The 23,481-nt window shown below is 35.0% G+C and overlaps 1 protein-coding gene across 2 annotated transcripts in view; it reads left to right on the top strand.

The window, feature by feature from the left end:
- LOC129265440 (striatin-3-like) overlaps window positions 1-22,229 on the top strand; it is a 41,764-nt gene extending 19,535 nt beyond the window's left edge. Inside the window, exons 5-18 of one of the 2 annotated variants that reach the window (XM_064102115.1) lie at window positions 4,038-4,229; window positions 5,038-5,239; window positions 8,182-8,341; window positions 9,263-9,379; window positions 10,232-10,354; window positions 10,971-11,092; window positions 11,606-11,781; window positions 12,375-12,422; window positions 13,017-13,138; window positions 13,577-13,744; window positions 14,680-14,820; window positions 15,407-15,511; window positions 15,930-16,016; window positions 16,687-22,229. In XM_064102115.1, coding sequence (XP_063958185.1) covers window positions 4,038-4,229; window positions 5,038-5,239; window positions 8,182-8,341; window positions 9,263-9,379; window positions 10,232-10,354; window positions 10,971-11,092; window positions 11,606-11,781; window positions 12,375-12,422; window positions 13,017-13,138; window positions 13,577-13,744; window positions 14,680-14,820; window positions 15,407-15,511; window positions 15,930-16,016; window positions 16,687-16,856 — 1,933 coding nt within the window. In that variant the 3' untranslated portion in view covers window positions 16,857-22,229. The remainder of the gene's footprint in view (window positions 1-4,037; window positions 4,230-5,037; window positions 5,240-8,181; window positions 8,342-9,262; window positions 9,380-10,231; window positions 10,355-10,970; window positions 11,093-11,605; window positions 11,782-12,374; window positions 12,423-13,016; window positions 13,139-13,576; window positions 13,745-14,679; window positions 14,821-15,406; window positions 15,512-15,929; window positions 16,017-16,686) is intronic. The other variant, XM_064102116.1, reaches the window with a different exon arrangement.
- Window positions 22,230-23,481: the final 1,252 nt, after the last annotated feature.

Here is a 23,481-nt window from a genome sequence, read left to right on the forward strand (position 1 = left end):
GTACCGTATCTTAAAGTCTTCTATCATTGCCCATTTTTTTTCTATCCATGGGGTTGTGAATTTGCCAGGTATGTATTAAAAGATGACAGTAATTTTTTTGAAAAAATTGTGAAATTGAAATCCTCCTTCATTATTTGAAGAATGCAGAGTTGCCAACCCTTATGGAATATTAATGAGATGTGTTGTAATGTAAATTCAGTGTTACTTCCCGCTTGAATGACAAAAAAATGAGTGAAAAACTTTTGTAAACATGTAGCATGTTTTGTCTCGTAAGAAAACATTTGGTTCGGCCGTTTGATTATTCACATTGTAATTTCTTATATCTGATTAATATTCCATAACGGTTGGAATCTCTGAAAATGGTAATACCTACAACGTACAGCGCGTCCCCCCAAAAATGTCCCTCTTACATGCGGCTAAATTTTTTTCAGAAAATAAATATTATTCTCAATGAAATGTATGGAACTACATGTAGGAAGCTCATCTCATGTTCTAGCGTCTATAAAAATTTCATTGGTCTCGCTTCAGTGGTTCTGAATACACAGTGTATTATGTAACAGTGGTGCTTTTCAGCCCATTCCAAGTTTGCATGCATGCAGCACTACTGTGTGTTCTGCACTTTCTAGCATATCAACCCCCTTTGACCATTCTTACCAAGGAATTCCCTGACCTGACCAGGGAAATCTCCATGATCTAACCAGGCTCATCAAATCACAACCTTGAGCATGTTCAGAAGGGCAAAAACAATATTTGACAGTTCATTTCATGTTTTAGAATTAATTCAGTCCTAAGTCACAGGGACATTTTTTGGGGGACGCGCTGTATAAAAAATAACTTTTTTGGCCATTTTTACCCTGTTAGCGAAATTGGACCACCTTATGACATGCGACCATGTGCATGTGGCTTCTACTTGTAGGATGTCTTTGTACATGTAGTGCCTGTGTAAGATGCAAATTGAATAGAGGAGGTTTATCTGAACAACCTGATATCAAGGAAGATGTTCATATTACTGTCATAGACCCGAGCCCCCCTCACACTGGAGGTGGTTCTTTATCAGCTCAAATTAGCAAGATTCTAGAAACCCCATCTCCATCAGCCTTGATGGGGGGGGGGGGGGGTATGGAATATGACATTGGTCTACAGAGTTCAGGTGTGTACACTTTTGGCTCCTTTGCTTTATCTATCTAGTAATTGTATAGTACCATTAAATTAATGAATTATCCCTACATGTGTATGACTGTCTTTACTTGTGAAATACATGTAGAGATAATTATTTTGTATAAAAAAGAATTAGAAAATCGTTAATCAACTCAAGATTCTCATCTTGATAATTACATGTATGTCTTGATTACAATTAATCTTATTAAAGATTGTGCTAGGTCAGAAATAGCTGTATTTGAAAACTGGTGGATAGAGATGGGCCTAGTGCATCCTACTGAGGTGATGTCATGAAGAACACAGCTGACTCCAACTCTCCTCAACCAAAGACTGTCTTGGCTGGGTCAGATTCCACCAGCTCCTTAGTCTTAGAAATCAGACACCATTATGAAATGATACCCATGTTGTAAGGAACAAGGAAGTTACATTTAATAATCAACAGTACCATGCATTCTCTGTTGAAGCTTGATGAAACATGAGGCCTTTCTCATAATGATTTTTTTTGTGTTAGTTGGTGAGTTCTCTGACATTTGGTTTGTCATTGACTTAAACTTTACTGATTGCAATTTATTAGCCTATAGGCCTACAGGGTTTTGGGCTAGTATTGTGTCTGTATAGGGGGGGGGGGGGGGGTGCCCTCTTTTAATAAACATTTGGTTGATAGGGTCAATCAAGTTCAACCCATTTTCCCTCTCTAGTCAAGGTATATCATATTCTCTGCTTTCACATTGGTCTCCAAGCAGAGGAGATTTCCTTTGCTTTCATCAAAATCTGATAACAAATAGTGAAGTTAATTTTAAAGTTGAGCAATATGTTGTGAAAAGATTTATATGCTTGTTGACGTTGTCGTCATGAATATTCATTAGGTGGGCTGATGATGTCACATCCCCACTTTCCTTTTTCTCATGTTATCACATGAAATCATAATAATGTTATTGTATATGTGTGAATGGTACATCTATGTCTCTGATAATGAAATAAATTTTCAGCAATGAATATCTAATGCACTGTCCGTTGTCAATCCAATTCTTTTTTTTTTTTTGAGGAAAAAATTTGAATAAACCTGATTTCTTATAATAAAATTAAAATACAAAAGAACAAATGGGGATATGACATCAGTTTGCTCATTGAATATTCATGAAGATATGCCAAGAACTGTTTCACCAGAATAATGCAAATCTTTAAAATGCCATAACTTTGTTATTCTTTGTCTGATTTTTATCAAATTTTCAGTATTATGATTGTCTGATTTTTCTCTATTCAAATCATATTATTTTCAGCGTGGAGTATCCCTTTAATATTAGGGGCATTATTGAAACTACACTTTTATTTGTAATTTTTTTCATGTATATGACCTAGATGTATACATTAATCTGATTATCAGCATTGAATGAAATGAACTGAACTGAATATAAGGTAATCATCTGGGGAAATCTTTATCAAACTCTATACCGTATGTGAAGGCATGCATGACAAAAGTTCTGCACCTTTTCTTGACGAATTTTATTGGTATCAAACAGAAAAGAACTGTTTGAATTAATGGAAAAAAAACCCAAGAAATATTACATTACGTGCATAACACATTTCAATACGTATGCACTATAACACAAAAATACCAAAAGTCTGTTTTTTTAAGACTAGACATTAGATGTCAGAGCTGACAATTTCACAGCATGCAGTAGCTCTGTTGGATGGGCATTGCACACATGAGCGCTAATAATATGCTTCAGATTGTTAGAGTGCATTGCTAATTACCTACTGATAGATTTATTAGTATATAACTGATTTCAGAATCCAGATCATACATGTACATGGTTCATTGCAAATATATTATGAGTATGACTGAAATGAGATGATGAAATTAGGTTGTTGATTCCTGCTGTACATGTAGATCAATATGGATGTTCATAAATATGTACACATGTACATGTACATTGTAGATGAAGGTCTACTTCATCATACATGGTTATCCACTGATGGTAAACATGTGTATGTATCATATACATGTACAATGCATTGTGGTCAATTGATTAATGGCCCATCTGTTTTAAAAACTGAAACAACCTTTATGTAGATGTTAAAGTTGTTAATTGTACATTTGCATTTTAAATCCTCGTGCTCATAATGCCTTTGATACCATATTCAAATGAGCTCAGAAAACTCAGCAAAGATTTAATCACAGTGTCTGTTTTTCTTGTATTTTCATGTTTTTTATGCACAATTTGTACATACACATGCAGTTCTTATACATGTAGATTAATCATGACTACGTACTATAAAATTGCTCTCATTCTTAGTGATCTGGAATGAAATTTGTGGAAACGATTACTCAGCTGAATTGAACTGATTTGATGCCAACATTCATACACACACACAAAAAAGAAGTTTAAGGGTCAATGTCATTTAACAAAAGACTCCTGAAATGTTTCTTGTAAAAAACTTGGATGATCTTGTAAAATTGCACAGATTCATATGAAGAGAAGATATGAAATGAAACCTAAACCATTCATAAACCAAATGTAGAAGGTGGTATTAAGTGTACTGTGAAAAAATATGTTTAGCTCTCAGGTATTGTGCTTATTGATATAAAATCATGTATATGCACTACTCTGTGTGATATTTTTTTCCGAGTTAATTGGTTAAGTTGTTGATAAAAGCTATACATGCTAACATGTACATACATTTCAATGTTTATACTTCAACCTCCCTATATTAAGTTTGCTGAGGTTATTTGAATTCATTTTCTATAAGATCAGGAAAACAAATTTTGGTTTTCCTAAAAGGTCTACACTGTAGATCGCGAGGGGTATGACATTTAATAGTAAGTTATCATAACCATTCTTACATTGCTTGCTACATATTTTTTATACTTTCCCCAGATATTTGCAAGAAATTGGCTACACAGATACAATCCTTGATATCAGATCAAATAGAGTACGGTCTTTATTAGGTCTTGCTCCAAATGAAAGAACTGGTCCTGGTCTTGAGACCAATGGTCAAATAGAACCAATTGTTAATGGTGAGAGTCCAGCCAAGCAAGGAAGGCACATTGATCAGGGAACAGCTAAGAGGTAAGTCAATAATGAGGGTGATTTTTATTTATTTATCTATTCATTATTTAAATTTATTCATGATTTCAATTGTTTATTTATGTGTATTTTTTTATTCTAATATTTGTAATTGATTCAATAATTTGATTAATATATGGGAGTTACATGTAAGTTGATCCATTTTGAACTTTTGTCTATCAAAAGCAGTGCTACATGTACATGTAGAAGCACCAGTAAAATGATAGTGGAATAAATGGCAAGGGTTGATAGGTTTTTTTCATCTTTGCTTGATTGTAGTAGGAAAACAAATGAGAAAGCTGATTTTTCTAAACCATTAATTTCTTCGGTTCTTTTTGAAATTATATTATTGGTTCTTGCTCATCCACTGAATCTTTTTTCTTATACCTTGTCTTGATTTTTTTTCATTGAGTCTGTCTTCTTCAGTTAAGTCTGGAGATTCTTGTACATAATGCTTGGTGATTTCCCACAGGTCTACATGTAGTCATGGTTCATTGGGTGATATCAATTATGGAATGGGTATTTAGTGCTGGAAGCATTATATAGATCACCTTTCCTAGCTCCAACACCTAATCTGAGTTTACAACAATGATTAATATCATAAATCATATCAATTGCACAAAATTCATTGAGATTCATCATAGGACAAACTTTGTTTCAAATTGTTGCGATGCTATTTTAGAAATTTACCCAAAACCCACACATAAACATCAACACCGAACTTGAAATCGACCAGTGGCAAAAATCTTGTGCATTGCTGACCTTTGAACGTAGCTCCTCTGATAATAATTCCTGTAATATTTTCCACCAGGCAACATGAAAAGCCTCGAATCCACCAAGCCTTGCCAGAGAATGTCCTGGACAAGGTCCTGTCTACCTTTGACTTCCTCTCCGATACTCTGGACGATGATGGAGAGGTGGAAGGAGATGGGGAAGAAGGCATCGCTGCTGATGATGAAAGCGACATCAGAGAATCAAGGGGGAAAACCGGCACAGTTGTCAAGAAGAAAAAGGTGAGGAATCTTCAAGGAAAGCATGTACATTCTTATCACCTGTTATTCCATGTTTTTTTCCTTAAAAATTCTGAGGATGGATTATCATGAAAATGATTTGATGTACAGATATGCATGTCATAGTTTAGTTTTCTAAGCCACCTCTTTCTTTTTCTCACAGGCAAGGTTTAACTAATGTTGTAACCGATTTTTATTCCAATTCCCGATCCGATTTTCCCCTTTTTTCTACATTTTTCTGAACCCCGATTTTTGACGAGTGGGAAAAAAATCGGATCAGAAAAACCAAAACATAACAAGACAAAAAACATGTGGCGACATGTTTGCCGTCAAAAAGCGCTGATTATTTTTTTTTATCTCGGACAAAAGCGGTGGAAGGAAAAGAAAATTATGATTTGTTTTGATCTCCGATATTAGCGGAAAGGGAGGAGGAGGAGAAGATGATTTGTTTTCATCTCCGACGTAAGTGGAGGAAGAAGATGATGATGATTTGTTTTGATCTCCGACATAATCGGAGGAAGAAGAAAAAGATGATGATGATTGGTGATAATTTGTTTTGATCTCCGACAAAAACGGAGGAAGAAGAAAACAACAAGAAGATATTGATATGTTTTGATCTTTAATAAGCGGAGGCAAATAAAATTTAGTTGAACACGCTGACATGCGCGGTAATGTTTACGACTATGCGTCCTCCGTCCTCCGCCATCACCATGATGTTGTAGAGAAGGTGAATATCATCGTAAACAACTTCGGATAGTAGTGCATCTTTTTTGGTAAGTAATGCGACCTCTAAAAGTTCACGACGGACTCCGCCATCAACATGATGATGTAGAGAAGGTGAATATCGTCGTAAACAACTTCGGATAGTAGTGCGTCTATTTTGGTAAGTCATGCGACCTCTTAAGAGTTTACGATTGCCTCCACCATCACCACGATGTTGTAGAGAAGGTGAATATCATCGGAAACAACTTCAGATTGTAGTGCGTCTATTTTGGTAGGTCATGCATCCTCTAATTTACGATTGCCTCCGCCATCACCACGATGTTGTAGAGTAGGTGAATATCGTAAACAACTTTGGATAATAGTACGTCTATTTCGGTAGGTCATGCGTCCTCTAAGAGTTAACGATTATTTCCGCTATAACTACGATGTTGTAGAGAAGGTGAATATCATCGTAAACAACTTCAGATTATAGTGCGTCTATTTTGGTAGGTCATGCGTCCTCTAAGAGCTCACGATTATCTCCGCCATCACTACGATGTTGTAGAGAAGGTGAATATCATCGTAAACAACTTTGGATAATAGTACGTCTATTTCGGTAGGTCATGCGTCCTCTAAGAGTTTACGATTGCCTCCGCCATCACCACGATGTTGTAGAGAAGGTGAATATCATCGGAAACAACTTCAGATTGTAGTGCGTCTATTTCTGGAAGTAATGCGACCTCTAAGAGTTTACGATTGCCCCCGCCATCACCACGATGTTGTAGAGAAGAGGACTATCGTTGATCGGCGGTAGTGTCGCGCGCTGCATCATCATTATCTTTTTTTCCTTCCTCCGATTATGTCGGAGATCAAAACAAATTCTGTCATCAGTGTAGCTTGCAGCATTTGTCCACGTGCCGGCCACCCACAAATTTTAATGAATTTTTTTGTTTTGAATATCTGCCGATCCGATATCCGAACCGATTTCAATTTTGGGAGCAAAACTTGCAAACCGAACTCCGATCCCGTTATTGCTCTAACTTACAACATTAGGTTTAACCCTATCTAGGCCGGGGGGGGGGGGGGGGCCCTCGGAGGCCCCCCTCAACGATTCGCGCAATGTTTTCGCCGCGCGAATTTTCTTTACCGCGCCGCTTGCTGACTTTTTACTTTCAAGTCTTGCGCAACTTTTGAAACCAATTTTGCGTCACCCGGGTACGCGGTTCCGAAATTACGCAACATTATGTAAGTGCATGTCAGACCAAAATTTGCTCAAAAACGTGATTTTGTGTACAAAGTCGATGCAAATTGTGTTTTCAACCAAAAATCATGAATGTATGATGATTTTTAGTTTTGCTGGTCTAAATGTATTTATTTCATGATCTCAGAAGAGTCCCCAACAAATTTCATTGAAAAAACAATGAAAAACAAAAGGTAAAAAAAACAGAGAAATACATAAGAAATTGCAAAAAACAATATAATATATAAGAAAATGATTTAATATCACAATTTTGTTAACGTACAATTGCTAGGAACACCACAAAGAGTTTCTATACCAAAAATTAGAACATTTGGAGCTTTATTTAGGGAGTTAGAGAAAAAAATATGATTTCGCATACTAATTACGCATAAACCAGCATAATCACTTAATAGCAATTCGCATGAAATAAATTACTATACAATATTGTAGATTATGTCCTAGACAACCCGTGTGCCAATTTTCGGCGCGATCGCACGGTCGACGGCCGAGATCTTAAGGCCCCCCCCGGCCATATGAACTCCCAAAATACCCCGGCCTAGATAGAGTTAATAAAAATAGTTGTGGATTATTAATACATATAGATGATGAGAGAAGGTTACCAGGGTTTCTACAGGGATTTTTCTTAGTAGTTTTCCTAGAATCATGTTATTTCTTTCATTTTATTCCAGAAAATCATGTAAAGGAATTCTGTTAAGATATTTAAAAATGAGTGTTTATTCATATTTTTTCAAAAATATTTGTCTTTTCAATCGGCAAAATATATGTAGCATGTAAAGCATCTTTTTAAGGTTTCTTGTTCATAGATACCATAAACATCTGCAGTTCATGTGTTATTAATTTTACATTAAAGTTTCTCTTTCCTTTTCCTCTGGAAACTCATAAAAAGTCATTGAATTTTAAAAAGGTGTATAATGAAGTAATTGTACTAACCCTAGAAATCTGAGCTCCCTTTGTACCTAAACAAGTTTTTTTTTTCCTTTAGCAGGTGATTGGTAATGAAGGCATGGCCGGGATGGGTGGAGATGATGATGATCCCGATACAGAAGAGGCTCTAGCAGAGTTTGATTTCTTGGTTGCTGAACAGACGGAAGGTGCAGGAGAGGCAAGGACAGTGGAGGGACCTGAATGGACTATAGGTGCTGGTAAGTGAATCATCTCAATTCTTTAAAGGAGAATGAAACCCTTGAAACCAGCTGAATCCATATCAAAGAGAAAAATCAAAGAAACATATTGTTGAAAGTTTGAGGAAGATTGAATGAATAATAAGAAAGTTATGAGCATTTGAATATTGAGATCACTAGTGCCATGTAGATCCTCCCAACGGCAATGCGACCAAGATCTGTGATATCACACACGTACAACTCCCTCATTACTTTAGTACTTATTTCACTTATATTCTCACTTTTATAGAGTCTATCACAAGGTGAGGTGTTCTCTTTATGAGATGACAAGTACAGAGGTTTCACAACATTATATCATTGATGAATCGTTTGTCATATGATTAGAATGAGCAAAAAGAGATGTTTTGGGGTATATTTTCAGTGTCCAAATGGGAGAGTTGTACGTGTGTGACATCACAGATCTTGGTCGCATTGCCAATGGGAGGATCTCCATAGCATTAGTGATCTCGACATTCAAATGCTCATAACTCTTTTATTGCTAGTCCTATTTTACTCAAAGTTTTGTTGATCTTATTCTTTGATTTTTCTGCTTTCACAAAAGCTGACTTGCTCCAAGAGTTTCATTCTCCTTTAATGTCTTATACCCTTGATGATTTGATGATCCTGATGGTGATGATGATGGAAATTGTTGTTTAACACATACAATATATATTTTCATTTGAACACATTGATTAGGAGTTATGTGTAGCTTGCATGAAAATTGTTTTGTCATTTGCTTTGAGACATCCAGTTATGCTGATGGATTAGGTGTCCTACAAGTTTTATTGTAAGTCTAAAAATTGATCATTTGATTTTGCAATAGAAACTACACAACATGTGAATTAGAATTTAATGTCAGATATGGTTTAGTTACGATACAACATTTTCTTTTTCTTTTATCAGGCAAGAAAGGTGTGGATCTATCACCAACGAGTGGGGAATGGGGTGTAGATCAAGGCATGCTGAACAAATTGAAAGAAGAATATAAGAAATCAAGAAGGAATATAGGCATTGACAGGCGTAAGTATTTCTGGTTTTCTATTGCACACAACTACCTAATCTGCCTTCAAATGTTTTTCATATTGAATTGCAACATTCATTTGTATAAGAGCTTCTTTGATTGTTAATGACATGTTAACTTTGTTGGATTGAATTTGATTGAAAGATTTTTTCAGCATTTGGTAACTGCTAAAAGTAACTCTGACATGTATATTTTGTCCCGTGTGAATTTCAATCATCAATCTGCATCCTGGATTTCTGTTCCAGGGGCCTGTTTGATAAAAAAAATTACAACTAACTTTGCCATTATTGTAACTTCGTAGAAAACCTTTATTGTGATTGGCTGCTTAGCCTTGTTACCATGGTAGTTACGATAATGACAAAGTTACAATGCAGGCTCCAGGTCTCCTTGAGTATTAAAGTGGATTGATATTCATAATAACAGTAAAGAGAATACTGAAGAGTATTACAGGAGTGAGAATCTGTACATATCATTTTTCTTCATTTATCATTGAGAGCCTTTAACCCTTGATGAAAATATATTGTAGAAAAGCTTATTTTACAAAGTGTGAACATTGAGCTTACAATATTGAGTCTGATAATGAATGATCTCATCAATGTAAGATTAACCAGAAGGTTGAATTTCTTTGAATGAATTCATGTTTTTACAAGGACAGGCTAAGACTTTGTACAATGAGCAAGACTCCATGTGCAGTAGACTTATGTTTGCATTTAATCTTGTAACGATCACACTGGAAATTTTCTTTGTGAAAGCTGATTATATTGTCACTAGTTCATGTCTGTCCAGAATGGCATAGTTTTAGTGTTAGCACTGGATGAAAGTGGGATCATTGCTTTGTCATTGTATTACAGGGCCTAATAAAGCAGCATTGCAAGCTATGTTAGCCAACCTGGATGATGTAAATCCTCCACCTAGTAACACACAAAGCAGTTCAAGACCAAGAGCAGCTGACCTTGATATCGCAGATGAAGCAGGTAAGATAGGTCACAGAGACATCTTCATGGCACTCTGCTTGTATTATGATGTATTGTATATTGCAGGGCAAGCTAGAATATTATCATCATTATTGACAGCATCATCATCACTATCATCATCATCGTCATCATCATCGTTTCGTACACTTCAGACCTTCTCTTGCTTCTCTTGCTTAAGTTGTGAACAGTGTACAGATTCGTAATGCTTCCTTTATTCAATACTTGTTCAGGTCAAATGTCTTCTAACCATGATGTAGCTGCTAAAAAAGTATTTAAATGTAGTTGCTCTCAATATGTTGCAAAATGCTCTGTAACTTATAGCCAGAATTCACAAAGCTATTAACGGTCACATACAATTTAAGGTCCACCAACTATGCATGTTTCATGGTAAAGGGACATTCAATTAACACTTGCTCCTATGGTTTAGACCACAGTTTATTTGACTTGACCCACAGTTAATAAAAAAAAAAGTAAAACATACCATAATCCAAATCCTAGTGATAGGTGTGAATATTCCAACATGGGAGCTACGTAAACCTTAGTGCAAATTTTTCAGTTGTTACCAAAATATTGGGTAGGATTGATGGCCTTACTTATTTGTTTTGTTTTGTGTTAGATATTGCAGCAGCACCTCGTCAAGGTATTATGGGAGCAGATGAAGAAGCTATGGAAACCCTCCGACTTGGAGAACTTGCAGGATTGACTATCACTAATGAGGCTGATGCTCTCAGTTATGATGTGAGTTTCACATGGAAGAATTCTAGAAGGACAATTATTCATTATGAGTGCCTGGTTTGGTTGATTCCAGTACTGTAGAAGACACTATTTTTTTTTCCATATAAAGTCTTTATTCCAAATTTTTCCACAAAGCTTATCAAACACAAAATGCATGTTATATATTACATACAGTTGTAAACTAATGTTATTATAATAGTAACTTTTATTATTTATATTACTACATGCATCATAGGTAGTAGTAGTAGACTAGTAGTTATCGTAGTTATTAGTTGTATTTATGTTTTGAAACTAAGAGCGACCTTTGCCATAATCTGCAAAGAGTGGAAAATATATACCCTAGGGTGCGAGTTTTTATTTCATACATCTCATAATTTCCAAGACCTTGGACAACCCATAAAATGTATATCAATGAGTATGGGATATTTGTGTAATGATTTCATTTCATTTCTGTAACAATTACATGATACATGATTACAAATTCACTTGAGTTTTCTGCATTGATTTTGCCATCAGATATCAGCGAATAAGGAGACCTTCCGAAAGACATGGAATCCTAAGTTTACGTTACGAAGCCATTTCGATGGTGTACGTGCTTTAGTGTTTCATCCTGAAGAGCAAGTCCTCATCACAGGATCGGAGGATAATACTCTTAAATTATGGAATTTACAGAAGACAGTCCCAGCCAAAAAGTGAGTGTATACATGTAGCAGGCCTTTGATTTCAATAATATAAAGGCATTGTCAACCTTTAAAGGGTACACAAATTATCAAAGGCCATTGAACGGGGCATTGAAGCCAATTAATTGGGTACAGTAGATTGATCACTTAAATTAAAGCATTTTGTCATGCGACATTATGCAACCATATGTTATTTAGATTTTGATTAAGTCGAAAATATTTCTGTGATCCTTGGATTTCAAATTATGTTCAGAACTGCAATTGTTAATGTTTGAAACAGCCCAGGAACTTTGCTTCTATCAGGCTATTATTTGATATATTAGGTGTCCCAGAAAAAAAAAAGAACAGTAGAGTTCAAGTCTTTTGCCTTCAAATTTTTTTTTTTAATTGTTTTTACTTCACCGTATACAATGATCCTGATGTAGGCTGTCTTGCTAATGTAGACCATAGGTTAGATTTAAGCTATTGATCCCATGTCCAAGATAATTCAATCTGGGTCTAAGTAAAATATATGAAAACAAATTGTGTTCAACTGTTTTAAGAAGAAAAGACTTTTCCCTCCCCTTAGTTATTTATCATATTTTTTACATTTTTTTTTTATTCAGAGCTGCTTCTCTAGATGTGGAACCTATTTATACATTCAGAGGACATGTGTAAGTACTGAGCATCTTATTCGTTCTTATGTCATGTTTATTATTTCTATAGATTTTATCTCAAATGAATTTAAAGAAAATGTATCTGCAATCTGTAACTCACATTTGGACAATAATTAAACCCATATTTAACTGTATAGACTAAACAAAAAAAAGCAGTCCATTCATTTATGGAATGAAATCTTCTTTCTTTGATCATCCAAACAAAGATAATAAAGTACAAATCATAGATATCATTTGTATACATATCTGTTTATTCTTGTTTCAATTAAAAGAAAAAAAAAAAACTTTTACAGTAAAATTGGAGTAATTTGTACTTTGTACTAATTTGGCAACTAACATTCCATATATGCGATGTCTAAGTTAACCTATGGTTATCTAAACCATTGCTTGGAGAACATTACATGTTATGTGTATTTTTATTTGAAATACAAGAAGCATCATTGGAAAAATGAAGTCTGTGAATTCTTTTGTTAAAAAATAGAAATGTGATAGAATGAGAAATTACTTCTACAATTACATGTACAATTTATGCAAGCAGTGTATTGAGAGGTTGTGCTAGTCACTGATTTTGATTTTATTTAATTTTGACAGAGGGGCTGTTCTAAGTTTGGCGGTTAGTAGTAATGGGGAACAGTGTTTCAGTGGTGGAATGGATTCCTCTATCAGATGTTGGAATATTCCTGGTTCAAATATTGATCCATATGACTCATATGGTAAGTAATGTGCTTAAGTCAATCAAGGCAGCACCCAAGCTTAGCTATGTATTTATTTATAAGGGTAATGATATATGAGGCATCCAAGAAAAAAAAATGTTGCAGTGGCTAAAGGTTTATTATTTCACCATAAGTGACAAGCAACTGTACCATTTGAATTCTCTGTAAAAAAAAGAAGGGTTTATGCTAAGTGAAATGAAAAAGTCCACGCAGACGGTTTATTTAATGGCCATGTGTTCATTTTTTATTAGGCTAAATTGATTGATGATGTAAGATGTAAGTGGAGATGGGAGATAAAAAATTTTGGGATAGAAATACACGATTTGTAAATATTTGAGTGGAGAGGAGTTTAAGGATTCTGTAACACCAATGACCGTTTTTGTAGTATTCTTTAATAGCCGCTCGCTAATCCCTGCATGTTCTTTACGCTTCTTTTAGATCCTTCAGTAATGGCTGATACCTATGTAGGTCATAGCAATGCCGTATGGGGTCTATCATACGACGGGACTAAAAACAGTTTGGTATCGTGTTCGTCTGACGGTACTGTCAAGTTGTGGAGTCCGAGCAAGAAGTCGCCCCTTCTAACCACCATCACAGCAGATACAGGTAAGGCATCAAAAGGCATCTCAGTTTCTGATTGGTTGTGATAGCTTCATTTAGGGTGTGCTTTATGCTTTCTTTGTGAAGGCAGAATAATTGTTTTGAAATGCTCATTGTGAATGAACTTCCATAGAGTCCCTTGTCCTTTGGCAAGGCATTTATCATTATTTTACACTCTCTGCCCGGGGTAGTAAATGGGTACCTGAGGCCTGTTGCATAAGACTTTTGCTATAAAGAAAAAACTTTGCAAATCAACAAAATCTCTGGCAAACAAAATTATGCCATTGCCACTTACACATTAAAGAACTATTTTCTTTTATGCAACAAGCCACAGGTTTGTAGATATTCCTTGAATGCTCGAGCACCTATGCAGTATGCAGCACTTCAAAACCTTATATAAATGTTGCATATTATTATTATTATGTATGCTTCTTTTTTTAGGCTATATCTGTCTAACAGTTATGCTGCACATACGTTGACCTAGAAGTCAAGTGTTGGCACTCAATCTTTTTTAAAAAGAGCGTTACATAATTTGGCAATCTCAATCAAACTGGAGACCTGTTTGTAATGACATCAATTAACTACATTTCAGATTGATGTTGTGTTTATGCTTTCTCATTAACCATCTTTTGGGAGAAATTCTGATCTCAAACACACCTTTTGATGATTATTCTGCAATTTGTGTGTGCAATGGGTATTTATATAATAAGGAGGAAGGATTAATGTTTTATGCCTGATTATGGCATGCAAAAGAAAGCATTTACGTATGCAATTCAAAGGTCCCAGTTCATTATATGTTTATACTTGTTTTGGTATCTGTGCAATTAGTGTGATATGTCTACTTTCTGTATCAGACTTGTTCCATGGATTCATTGTTCTACAAGGAGGTATTTATGTAAAGCTATTCAATTATTAATTATGTTTTCTTTGATTTATCACAGCATTTGGATTGCCCACCTCAGTGGACTTTGTACGCTGTGACACGAGTCAGATCACAGTGGGCTTTACATCAGCTGATGTCGCTGTGTTTGATCTAGAGACTGCCAAGAAAGTCATTACACTAGACAGCAGGTTACCCTCAGGTAGGTCTGGTGGTGGCATTGGTAGTGGTAGTGGTGGGGGTGGTGATGGTGGTGGTCACAGTGGTGGTCATGATTGTGGTGGTGATGATGACGATGATGACGGTGGTGGTGGTGGTGGTCATGATCATGGTGGGGATGATGAGGAGGTTGAGTATTTAAGATGAAGATGATTATGATGTAAATGATGATGGTGATGGAAATCATGAAGAGGTGGGGGAGAAAGAGGAGAGTATGATGGTGGTGACCTTGATAGTCATAATGTTGATGATGACGCTAATACTATTGATGATGGTGATAATTAAGATGACGAGGATGAAAATGGTTATGATATTGATATTGGTGTAGTGATTAAAATTATTATTTCAGTGATCATGAAATCCATAATTTGAAGAAATTATGATTGTTATAATAGTGATAGTTATGGATCTATACTGCTGCAGAAGTGAGTCTGATGAAATTTGCACTTGATATATCACAGTAATTGTTAATCTTCAAATAGATCATTATTCATGAATACAAATTATTTATTCAAACTATAATGAAATTTTACATGTATTTTTGATATTAATTCGGTTTTGGAATACAGACAGCCCAACTAGTCAAGTAAACAGGGTAGCCAGTCATCCAACTCTCCCAGTCACTATCACTGCACATGAAGACAGGCATATCAGATTCTTTGATAATAATAGTGGTAAGTATTCTAAAGCCCACTTTATACAAGAACAAACCATTAGAAAGAGTTCTCCCAACTCCCGGCCTGGTACTCCGACACTCTCAAGCCCAGAAAAGTTGAGCATTATCAGGACTCCCATAAAACTATGTTTTTACAAGAATTTTTTCTGCAATTCTGTGAAATATGACCACCAGAATCCCTATACGATTTTGTCCATTTTCTAGATCATAATGAAAGGCTGTTATGCTCTCAAGTTATCATGGCTCAAGCAGTTTATAGAGTGAAGTAAAAATGGATGGAGACATGCAAGATGGTTGCTTATTTGATGAAATCGTCTTATATTCTAACTATTTTTACCAGAAACGACAAGCTTCATGCAAAGAGATAAAGAATTAGAAAGAAATTGTATTAACTAATTATATTTTGTTCTTGTCAGGTAAAATGGTTCACAGTATGGTGGCCCATCTGGATGCAGTAACCTGCCTAGCTGTGGACCCTAATGGACTCTACCTCTTGTCTGGAAGTAAGTACTTCTTTTGGAAAACTTTCTTAAGAAAATGTTTGAATAATAGGAATTTATTACTGGAATATCTTCTAACATTCAAATCTGATACAGGTGTGATGGGGGATGAACCATTGATCCATTGAAAAGTACCAATCAGTTTTTCTTAAATTTCCACACATCACCAAGGGAACATTAAAATTTAAAAAAGATATTTAAAAATTGATTTCTAAATTGTTTAACATTCTCATTTAGAAGAAGGATTGTTATAAAGTAATATAATTATTATGTTGAGTCACCAATAATAATGGAGAAATGTGAAGAGAATTAAAAATAACTGATAGGATAGAAAAAGGAGGAAATAGATGAAAAAGAGAAAGAAAATGGATGTTGTTTATTGTATTTTTCATAACAGATAACAATTATGAATGATCAAAATTACATTCAAATTAGAATTCATTTCCCAGGCATTTCGAAGCTTTAAATAACCAGATTTTATGCAGAAAATGTGTCCTTCCTCAGGCCTGTCTTTTTTGTGTACCAGGCAAATCCAAGCTTTGCATTCTGTAAAGAGGGGATGAAAATGTGCCGTAAACACAGTAACTCATGGTATGCTATGTAACATGACGTGTAGATTTTGGCTTTAACCTTATAATTAATGACAAATTTCTGGTTGTCCATTACTTTGCAGGTCACGACTGCTCAATCAGACTTTGGAACCTTGATAGTAAAACATGCGTCCAAGAAATCACCTCCCATCGCAAGAAGTTTGATGAATCGATATACGATGTGGCCTTCCACCCCTCTAAGCCCTACATCGCTAGCGGGGGAGCAGATGCACTAGCCAAAGTGTTTGTCTGATCTTTACTTTCCAGAGCACCCCATCAAATCGCATGTTAACGTATGAACGAGCCCCCCTCCTCCATGCAACTCGTATGACAGCTTTTATGGCAAAGTGAATGTGTATCTCGCAGAGCGAGCAGCTTTCTATGATATGAAGGTTTTGGCTATGGTTTATTGCACTTTTCATACGAAGAGAGGAACAAAATACTGTGTGCTCTCCTTGCAGTCGGAGTCAAGTTGATGTGATGACTGTCATTGTGAAGTAACATCATTAGTTGCCGAGGATCATATGGCTAATGGAAACAAACTCTTATTGTTGTCTCAATAAGATAAGTGTATTTTCTTCTCCCCACCTTTTTATCATTCATCATCAGTGTGGCTATTCCTGGAAATGTCCACATTGAAAATCTATTGGTGTATTTAAAAAGTAGAACGGCTATGGTGTAGATAAACGGTTTATTTAGGTTAGTAAATTATTGTTTCTTTTCATATTTTTCTTACCATGAGCCAAACTTTTTTCTGCATATAAGTTGTGAAGAACCCTTGCGTTTGTTATATTTTCATGCTATTCAATGCTATTCATGAAAGTCTTGCTCGTTTGTATATGAATAATTGAATAACTGTGTGTATGAAGTGTGTACTGTAGCTGTTCTGCCCACTGGTGGCCGTCTGTAAGTCAAGCATGAATTTACAGAGCTAGCAAAAGGCGAGGGAGTTAGTGAATGTGAATCGGATGTTAAGTTCACAGAATTTGACAAGAATGATATGAGTATATTTTTCTTTTTTGATGAGTTTGCTGCTCGTAGACATTAATTCTCATGGACTGGCCATGATAGGTGGCTTCTGAAATGTGTACATTACTCTTCGATTGTAATTTATTCTCACTACGCTATTCCATATGTATGTGTACAGATTGAATTATCAGGAGAAATTATACTCCTGTTGTGAGTGCGTCCTCAATATTCTTTTAAAATCCGGAATGTTTTAAAATGTTGCCTAGCATATTCATCCAGATTATCCATTTTTGTGAATCACCATTGAATTATGTTCAAGAGTTTAATAATCAAGAGTGTTCTTGTCACACTCTCTGTACCTGACTCTCTTATATGCTTCGTATAATGTCTTCGATAGTGGATGAATGAGCGAGTGAAATATATACATGTAAAAGCAATTAAGATATTTTGATAGATGTTGAATTTTGAGTGGCAGGTTGGTAGGTTTTTTTTTATTGTGAAACGTGTATTAGCTCACAATTGGAACATCTGTATTCCTTTTTGTATAAAATGCCTGATTTGAAGATTATCTTCATCCAAAATATACCCATACCTAGTGATTCTCTTTAGTTATCAGAGACATGCTCCCAAGTTTTTTTTTTAAGTTTCTTTTTTTTTATCATAATATGTATTTGAATATATCTGTTAAGATTTTTATCATATTATTTATCTTCATTTGTATCCATAGTTAGTCTTGTGTTGTCAATCTACCTTATAACATGTGTATGCATTTTTACTTTTAGTACTGTAATCTCTGTGATTTAAAGTTCAAAACAATCTATCTCTAAACCATTATCTATATTGAAGTTCTCCCAAATAGATTATCACAATGCTGAGGGCCATGTATTTGCAATATTAGATGTAAAAAATATCACGCTTGATGGTGCAAAAATGAGAAATTTCATGTATACTAACATTGTGAAGCTTTGCTATATTTGAGTATGAATGACAAATGATGATAAACAATGATAAAAATAATAAAAATAATTGTAATTATAATAAAAAATGATAATAATTGTATAAACTAATTGAGCGCAAAGACCGTCCAGGGACACTCATGGCACTAGCCCAGTAACATGTATTCAAAATACATGTAAGAAGAAAGCCTAGCAAGATGTAAACCAAGTATGAGGAAATAATAGCAAATACCCATCAGCTTGCAATATTTATTCTGTTGATCACTGCATGCTTTTCTGAGCTCTCCTTTTATGTCTTACTTAGTGTTTTTTTTTAATAATCTGTGTGCCATGACCTAATGGGTCCACATCACAAAGCTTCAGCATGCACAGTTTAGACTGCATGAGCACTATTTTATTCTACATGGTCATTGATATATGCCAAATTAATATCAATTATTCTTGGAAAGGAGAATTGCATAGACAATGTATTCTAATACACCTGTTTTATGAACCTGGATTAATGTGGCTGGCTTCTGTTTTCTTTCACATGTTTTATGCTTAGTGTAGATTAGAGGTAAGTGGGAAAATACAGACAGTACTCTTTGTGGAGGTCAAGGGTTAACTTGATCTTTGTCCCTGACTTCAACATTCAATGAATGGATATTACCTGCTATAGGACAATTCCTTACAGCAGAGAACAACAGGTTACTGAACCTATTCTCTTATAGTGTAATAATGAGTGAAAGAATTGTGACTGGTAGTGTACATCCAGTATGTACTGACTTGGCCAGTGGTTTGCGTTTATCATAGCTTTAATAAAGAATATGTGGATCACCCAGCCTGTTTCAGCATCGTGGTTAATGTGCTCTATTTTTATATTCAAAACTCATATTTATCATCATTAACTTCTGTGTTTTGTTTGCTAGCATAAAGTAGCATGCATGAAATACATTTTCACTTTATTTGCTAGTTTCTCTTGCACTTTCTATATACCTTATATGCATTTCATGCATATTTATGTATCATTTTAAGTGACCAAGTGATATATAAATGAAAATATGGAAAATACTTGTTCATGCACTTTGTAAAGGCAAGCATTTTTAAACTACCCCCCGTGACTGGACTCGAGAAACGACTCTTTTTCAATCCAGGAATTATATAACAATTCTTCTGTATATCTGATTGACTCTGACAGATTTGTAAATTAATGTGAAAAGATACTGTGCATAGTGTATAAATGTTCATTTGTCTACACTGAATTATGACTAGCAATGAATTCTACTTGTAAAATGAGACGCAATTCATGCTTGGACCGATTCTAAGGCTCTGCATATCAAAGTTATAGCGAGTTGAGCCTATGTAGAACCTTTTGTCATTCGTCCATGTGTAGAAAAAGTAAATGTGTAATGGTTTTTAAATATTAATTTAGTTCATTTAGCCCTTTCAGATGAAATACTAACACCCAATTAGAATTTTGTGAAGTAGTTTTAATATTTTTACACCCACCCATGGTGTTAGTGTATGCAGTTGCCAAAGTATTTTGTTGTCAATCAAAAATAAAGTATAAATAATGGATGAAATTTGCATGGTTATTATTCAGATACATCCATGTTTGTAAATCTTTCATGTTCATATTGCAATGTAAAAATTTTAACAAATATTTCTACAGTCTATGCTTCTTGATCTGACACTTTCACAAAGATGAAAGTGCGACTTAAAATTGTACTTTAAATCCCAGATGTGTGCAGTAGGTATAAATCATGCTCAGGGGATGCATGCTATTGCGTAATGATCAATTAGATTGCTGTATACACTCTTCACACATCTGGTGCTTTAAGTCACACTTCACTGTTTGTGAAACAGACCAACATATGATATACAGTTTATGTCCACTGTGTAGAGTACAGAGGAATTCACTGTTGCAATATAAAATACATGGCTATTCTTCACATAATGATATTAAATCCAAATCAAGTATTTTAATTTCTGAGTGCAAGATACATGTAAAGTGGACAGTTGGGTATCCAAGTTGCAAAAAATAGTTTCGCCTAATTTTCTTAATTAAGGTTGTAAGTAGCATTAAATTGTGAAATTTCCGAACAGAAAACAATACAACCAAGGCCAAAAGGGAATCTGTCCCCCATGAATTGCTATTGGGTTATACCCAAACTGCAATTTGGAATAAACAGCCTTAGGAAGAATACCCCCATTTAAAAAGTATTATTTTGATTTCTCCAGTTCTGAGTAAGGTAATGCATGTGTGGCAGATGTCCTTTGCAGTTCATTATCAAGATTATCTCAGAAAAAAATATGAAATTTGGAATTCAAAATTATTTTACACCAGGTATGATTTTTCTTCACCGCAAACTTCGCCCATTCGATGTGGGAAAATTACTGATCGCACAAAGGAGAATGACAGGTGAAGTTAGTCAGTCTCTTTCTCACGATCAGTAATTCTACACTAGCCTGGCGTATATCGGATAGGCTACTGCAAACTGGGTGTAGGGAAAAAGGTTATTATTCAAGGTAGTGCGACAAGGCTAGATGGATCGTGGGCTAGTGCAAAAAGATTTATTCCTAAATCGAGCCTAAATTTTCATAATTGAATGATGCCTTTGGTATACACTAAGACAATAATTGCATAGTACATCAAACTGTCTTTGCAGGAACAGCTTTACGGAGGTACTTGACTTTGCTCACCTGGGGCCTGTAGCACAAAGCTTAGCGATTGATCATAGGACTGATTTCTATGATTGATTACCTATATCATTATGTGCAATCAATCGTTAAAATAACCTGAATAATCAATTGATAAACTTTTTGAGTTGCTGGCCCCGATTGGTCAACACTTTTTAAACTAGCTCGCTTTGCATTTAGTATGTCTAGTCTTTTCCATATGATTCAGTATCAAACTACCCTTAAAATCCGGCATCTGATGTGTGCTTACTAATTTTGGCCGAATTGCTTTTGCATTTGCTGTAGTTGGTATGTTTTGAGAGAGGAAAAAAGGTCTTTTGAAATGCCCCATTGGCTTGCAGTATTTTGACAAGACTTCATTTCCTTCAGAAAAATCATGCTACATTGAAATGCAGATTTATCTGTTATATTAACAGATGATGGATTTAAAAGGATAAACATTTTAAATTACAATTTTTACTCCCTCTGTAAAGTAAGCCAATATTGAGGAAATTTGCAAAATTTTAAATGAATGAGACATTTATTCTATATTTAAGAAAATGGTAAATTTAATAATTTATCAATTGATGCATTACAGTAAAGGTAAAAAGTGCAAATTCGTATTGGAAAAGTGATACTTTTTAAGTATCCAAAACCTTGAAATCATAGTAAGGTAGTAGAATTGATATCATCAGTCAAGGAGAAAGTCATTGATTGTATATTACCCAGAGCAGAATGTTAATTCATAAATGCTATTATTTTCAGTGGGTTTATTGGACATAGTATTCTGTTAAAATATGCAAAATCGGTGGGTAGCCCATATTTTATTCACTCCCGAGTTTCTATCAGTTTAGTGGTATTGTCTTTGAGTTTGAATGCAGTGTTTTTAATTTTGAAAAAAAAAGAACAGTGCTCAGCTATACACTGTAGATATGAATAATACAAAAAGACAAATTATACTACTTAATAATTTTTGTTCTGATTTTCTTTTTGTTTCATTTTATGAATATACAATAAATGATACAGAAGATGTGAATTGTAAACTTGTCTCATCAGAGTGTATCCTTGTTTGATGAAAGGTTTCCATACATGACAAAGACTTGTTTAAATGAGGACTGCTGCAGTTAATTAATTTTGAAGTTCAATTGTGTTAATGATCACAAAATGAATAACAATACACAATGACCACTCAAATGCTTTAAATACATGTACATCATAAATTGAAAAGTATGTGCCAAATTATTCTGGAAAAAATGTGTAATGACTTGGTAATTGGCAAACAAGCATGAAAATATTGTCAACAAACTGGTCTACTTTCAGGTAATAATCTTTACTTTAACTCTATCTAGGCCGGTTTTTTGGGGGGAGTTCATATGGCTGGGGAAGGGGGCCTCCCAGCCCCCCTTGAGATCTCGGCTAGTGAATGCGCGATCACACCGAAAATTGGCACGCAGCTTGTCTTGGGCATAATCTACAAAATTGTATAGTAATTTATTTCATGCAAATTGCTATTAAGTGATTATGCTAATTTATACGTAATTAGTATGCGAAATCATACTTTTCCTAAATAAAGCTCCAAATGCTCTAATTTTTGGTATAAAAACTCTTTGTGGTGTTCTTAGCAAGTGTACATGAAAGCAATTGCGATATCAGATCAATTTATTGTTTTTTGCAATTTTTTATGCATTTCTTTTTTTTTACCTTTTGTTTTTAAAAATTAACATTTTTGAAGAATATCCTGAATTAATCCCTGTCATTTCAAGAGTGAACATATGGTAAGTTCGCTTAACCCAATCAACCTACTGGGCTGAGGGAGCTCGCATAAACAAAGAAAATGCAAATTCAATATTTTCACAAATATCCTGAATTAACCCCTACTTTGGGAAAATCTTTGTTTTAAATATAAACACGGACATCACCTTACTTACTTACTTACTGCCCATTATGCCGGGTGGGCACGTAGGGCAGCAACAAAAGTCTTCCACTCCACTGTCCAAAGCCAGGCGCTGTAGTGTCCCCCAGGTGCAGGTCAGGTCCCTCATTTCCCTCTCTACGGTCCTTCTCCAGGTGTTCTTGGGTCTCCCCCTCTTCCTCTTCCCTTCTGGAGTCCAATAGAGTGCCATTTTGGTAATGCTACCATCCTCTTTCCTTAGCACATGGCCAATCCAGCTCCAGCGTCTTCTTTGTATAATGCCTTCCATGCATCCCAATTGGCATCTATCATATAGTTCTTCGTTTGATATCATATCGGTCAAAAAATGCGACATATTTTCCTTAGAGATTTGTTGTGGAAAA

Source organism: Lytechinus pictus, chromosome 7, assembly GCF_037042905.1.
Source record: "Lytechinus pictus isolate F3 Inbred chromosome 7, Lp3.0, whole genome shotgun sequence".
In the NCBI taxonomy this organism is placed as follows: domain Eukaryota; kingdom Metazoa; phylum Echinodermata; class Echinoidea; order Temnopleuroida; family Toxopneustidae; genus Lytechinus; species Lytechinus pictus.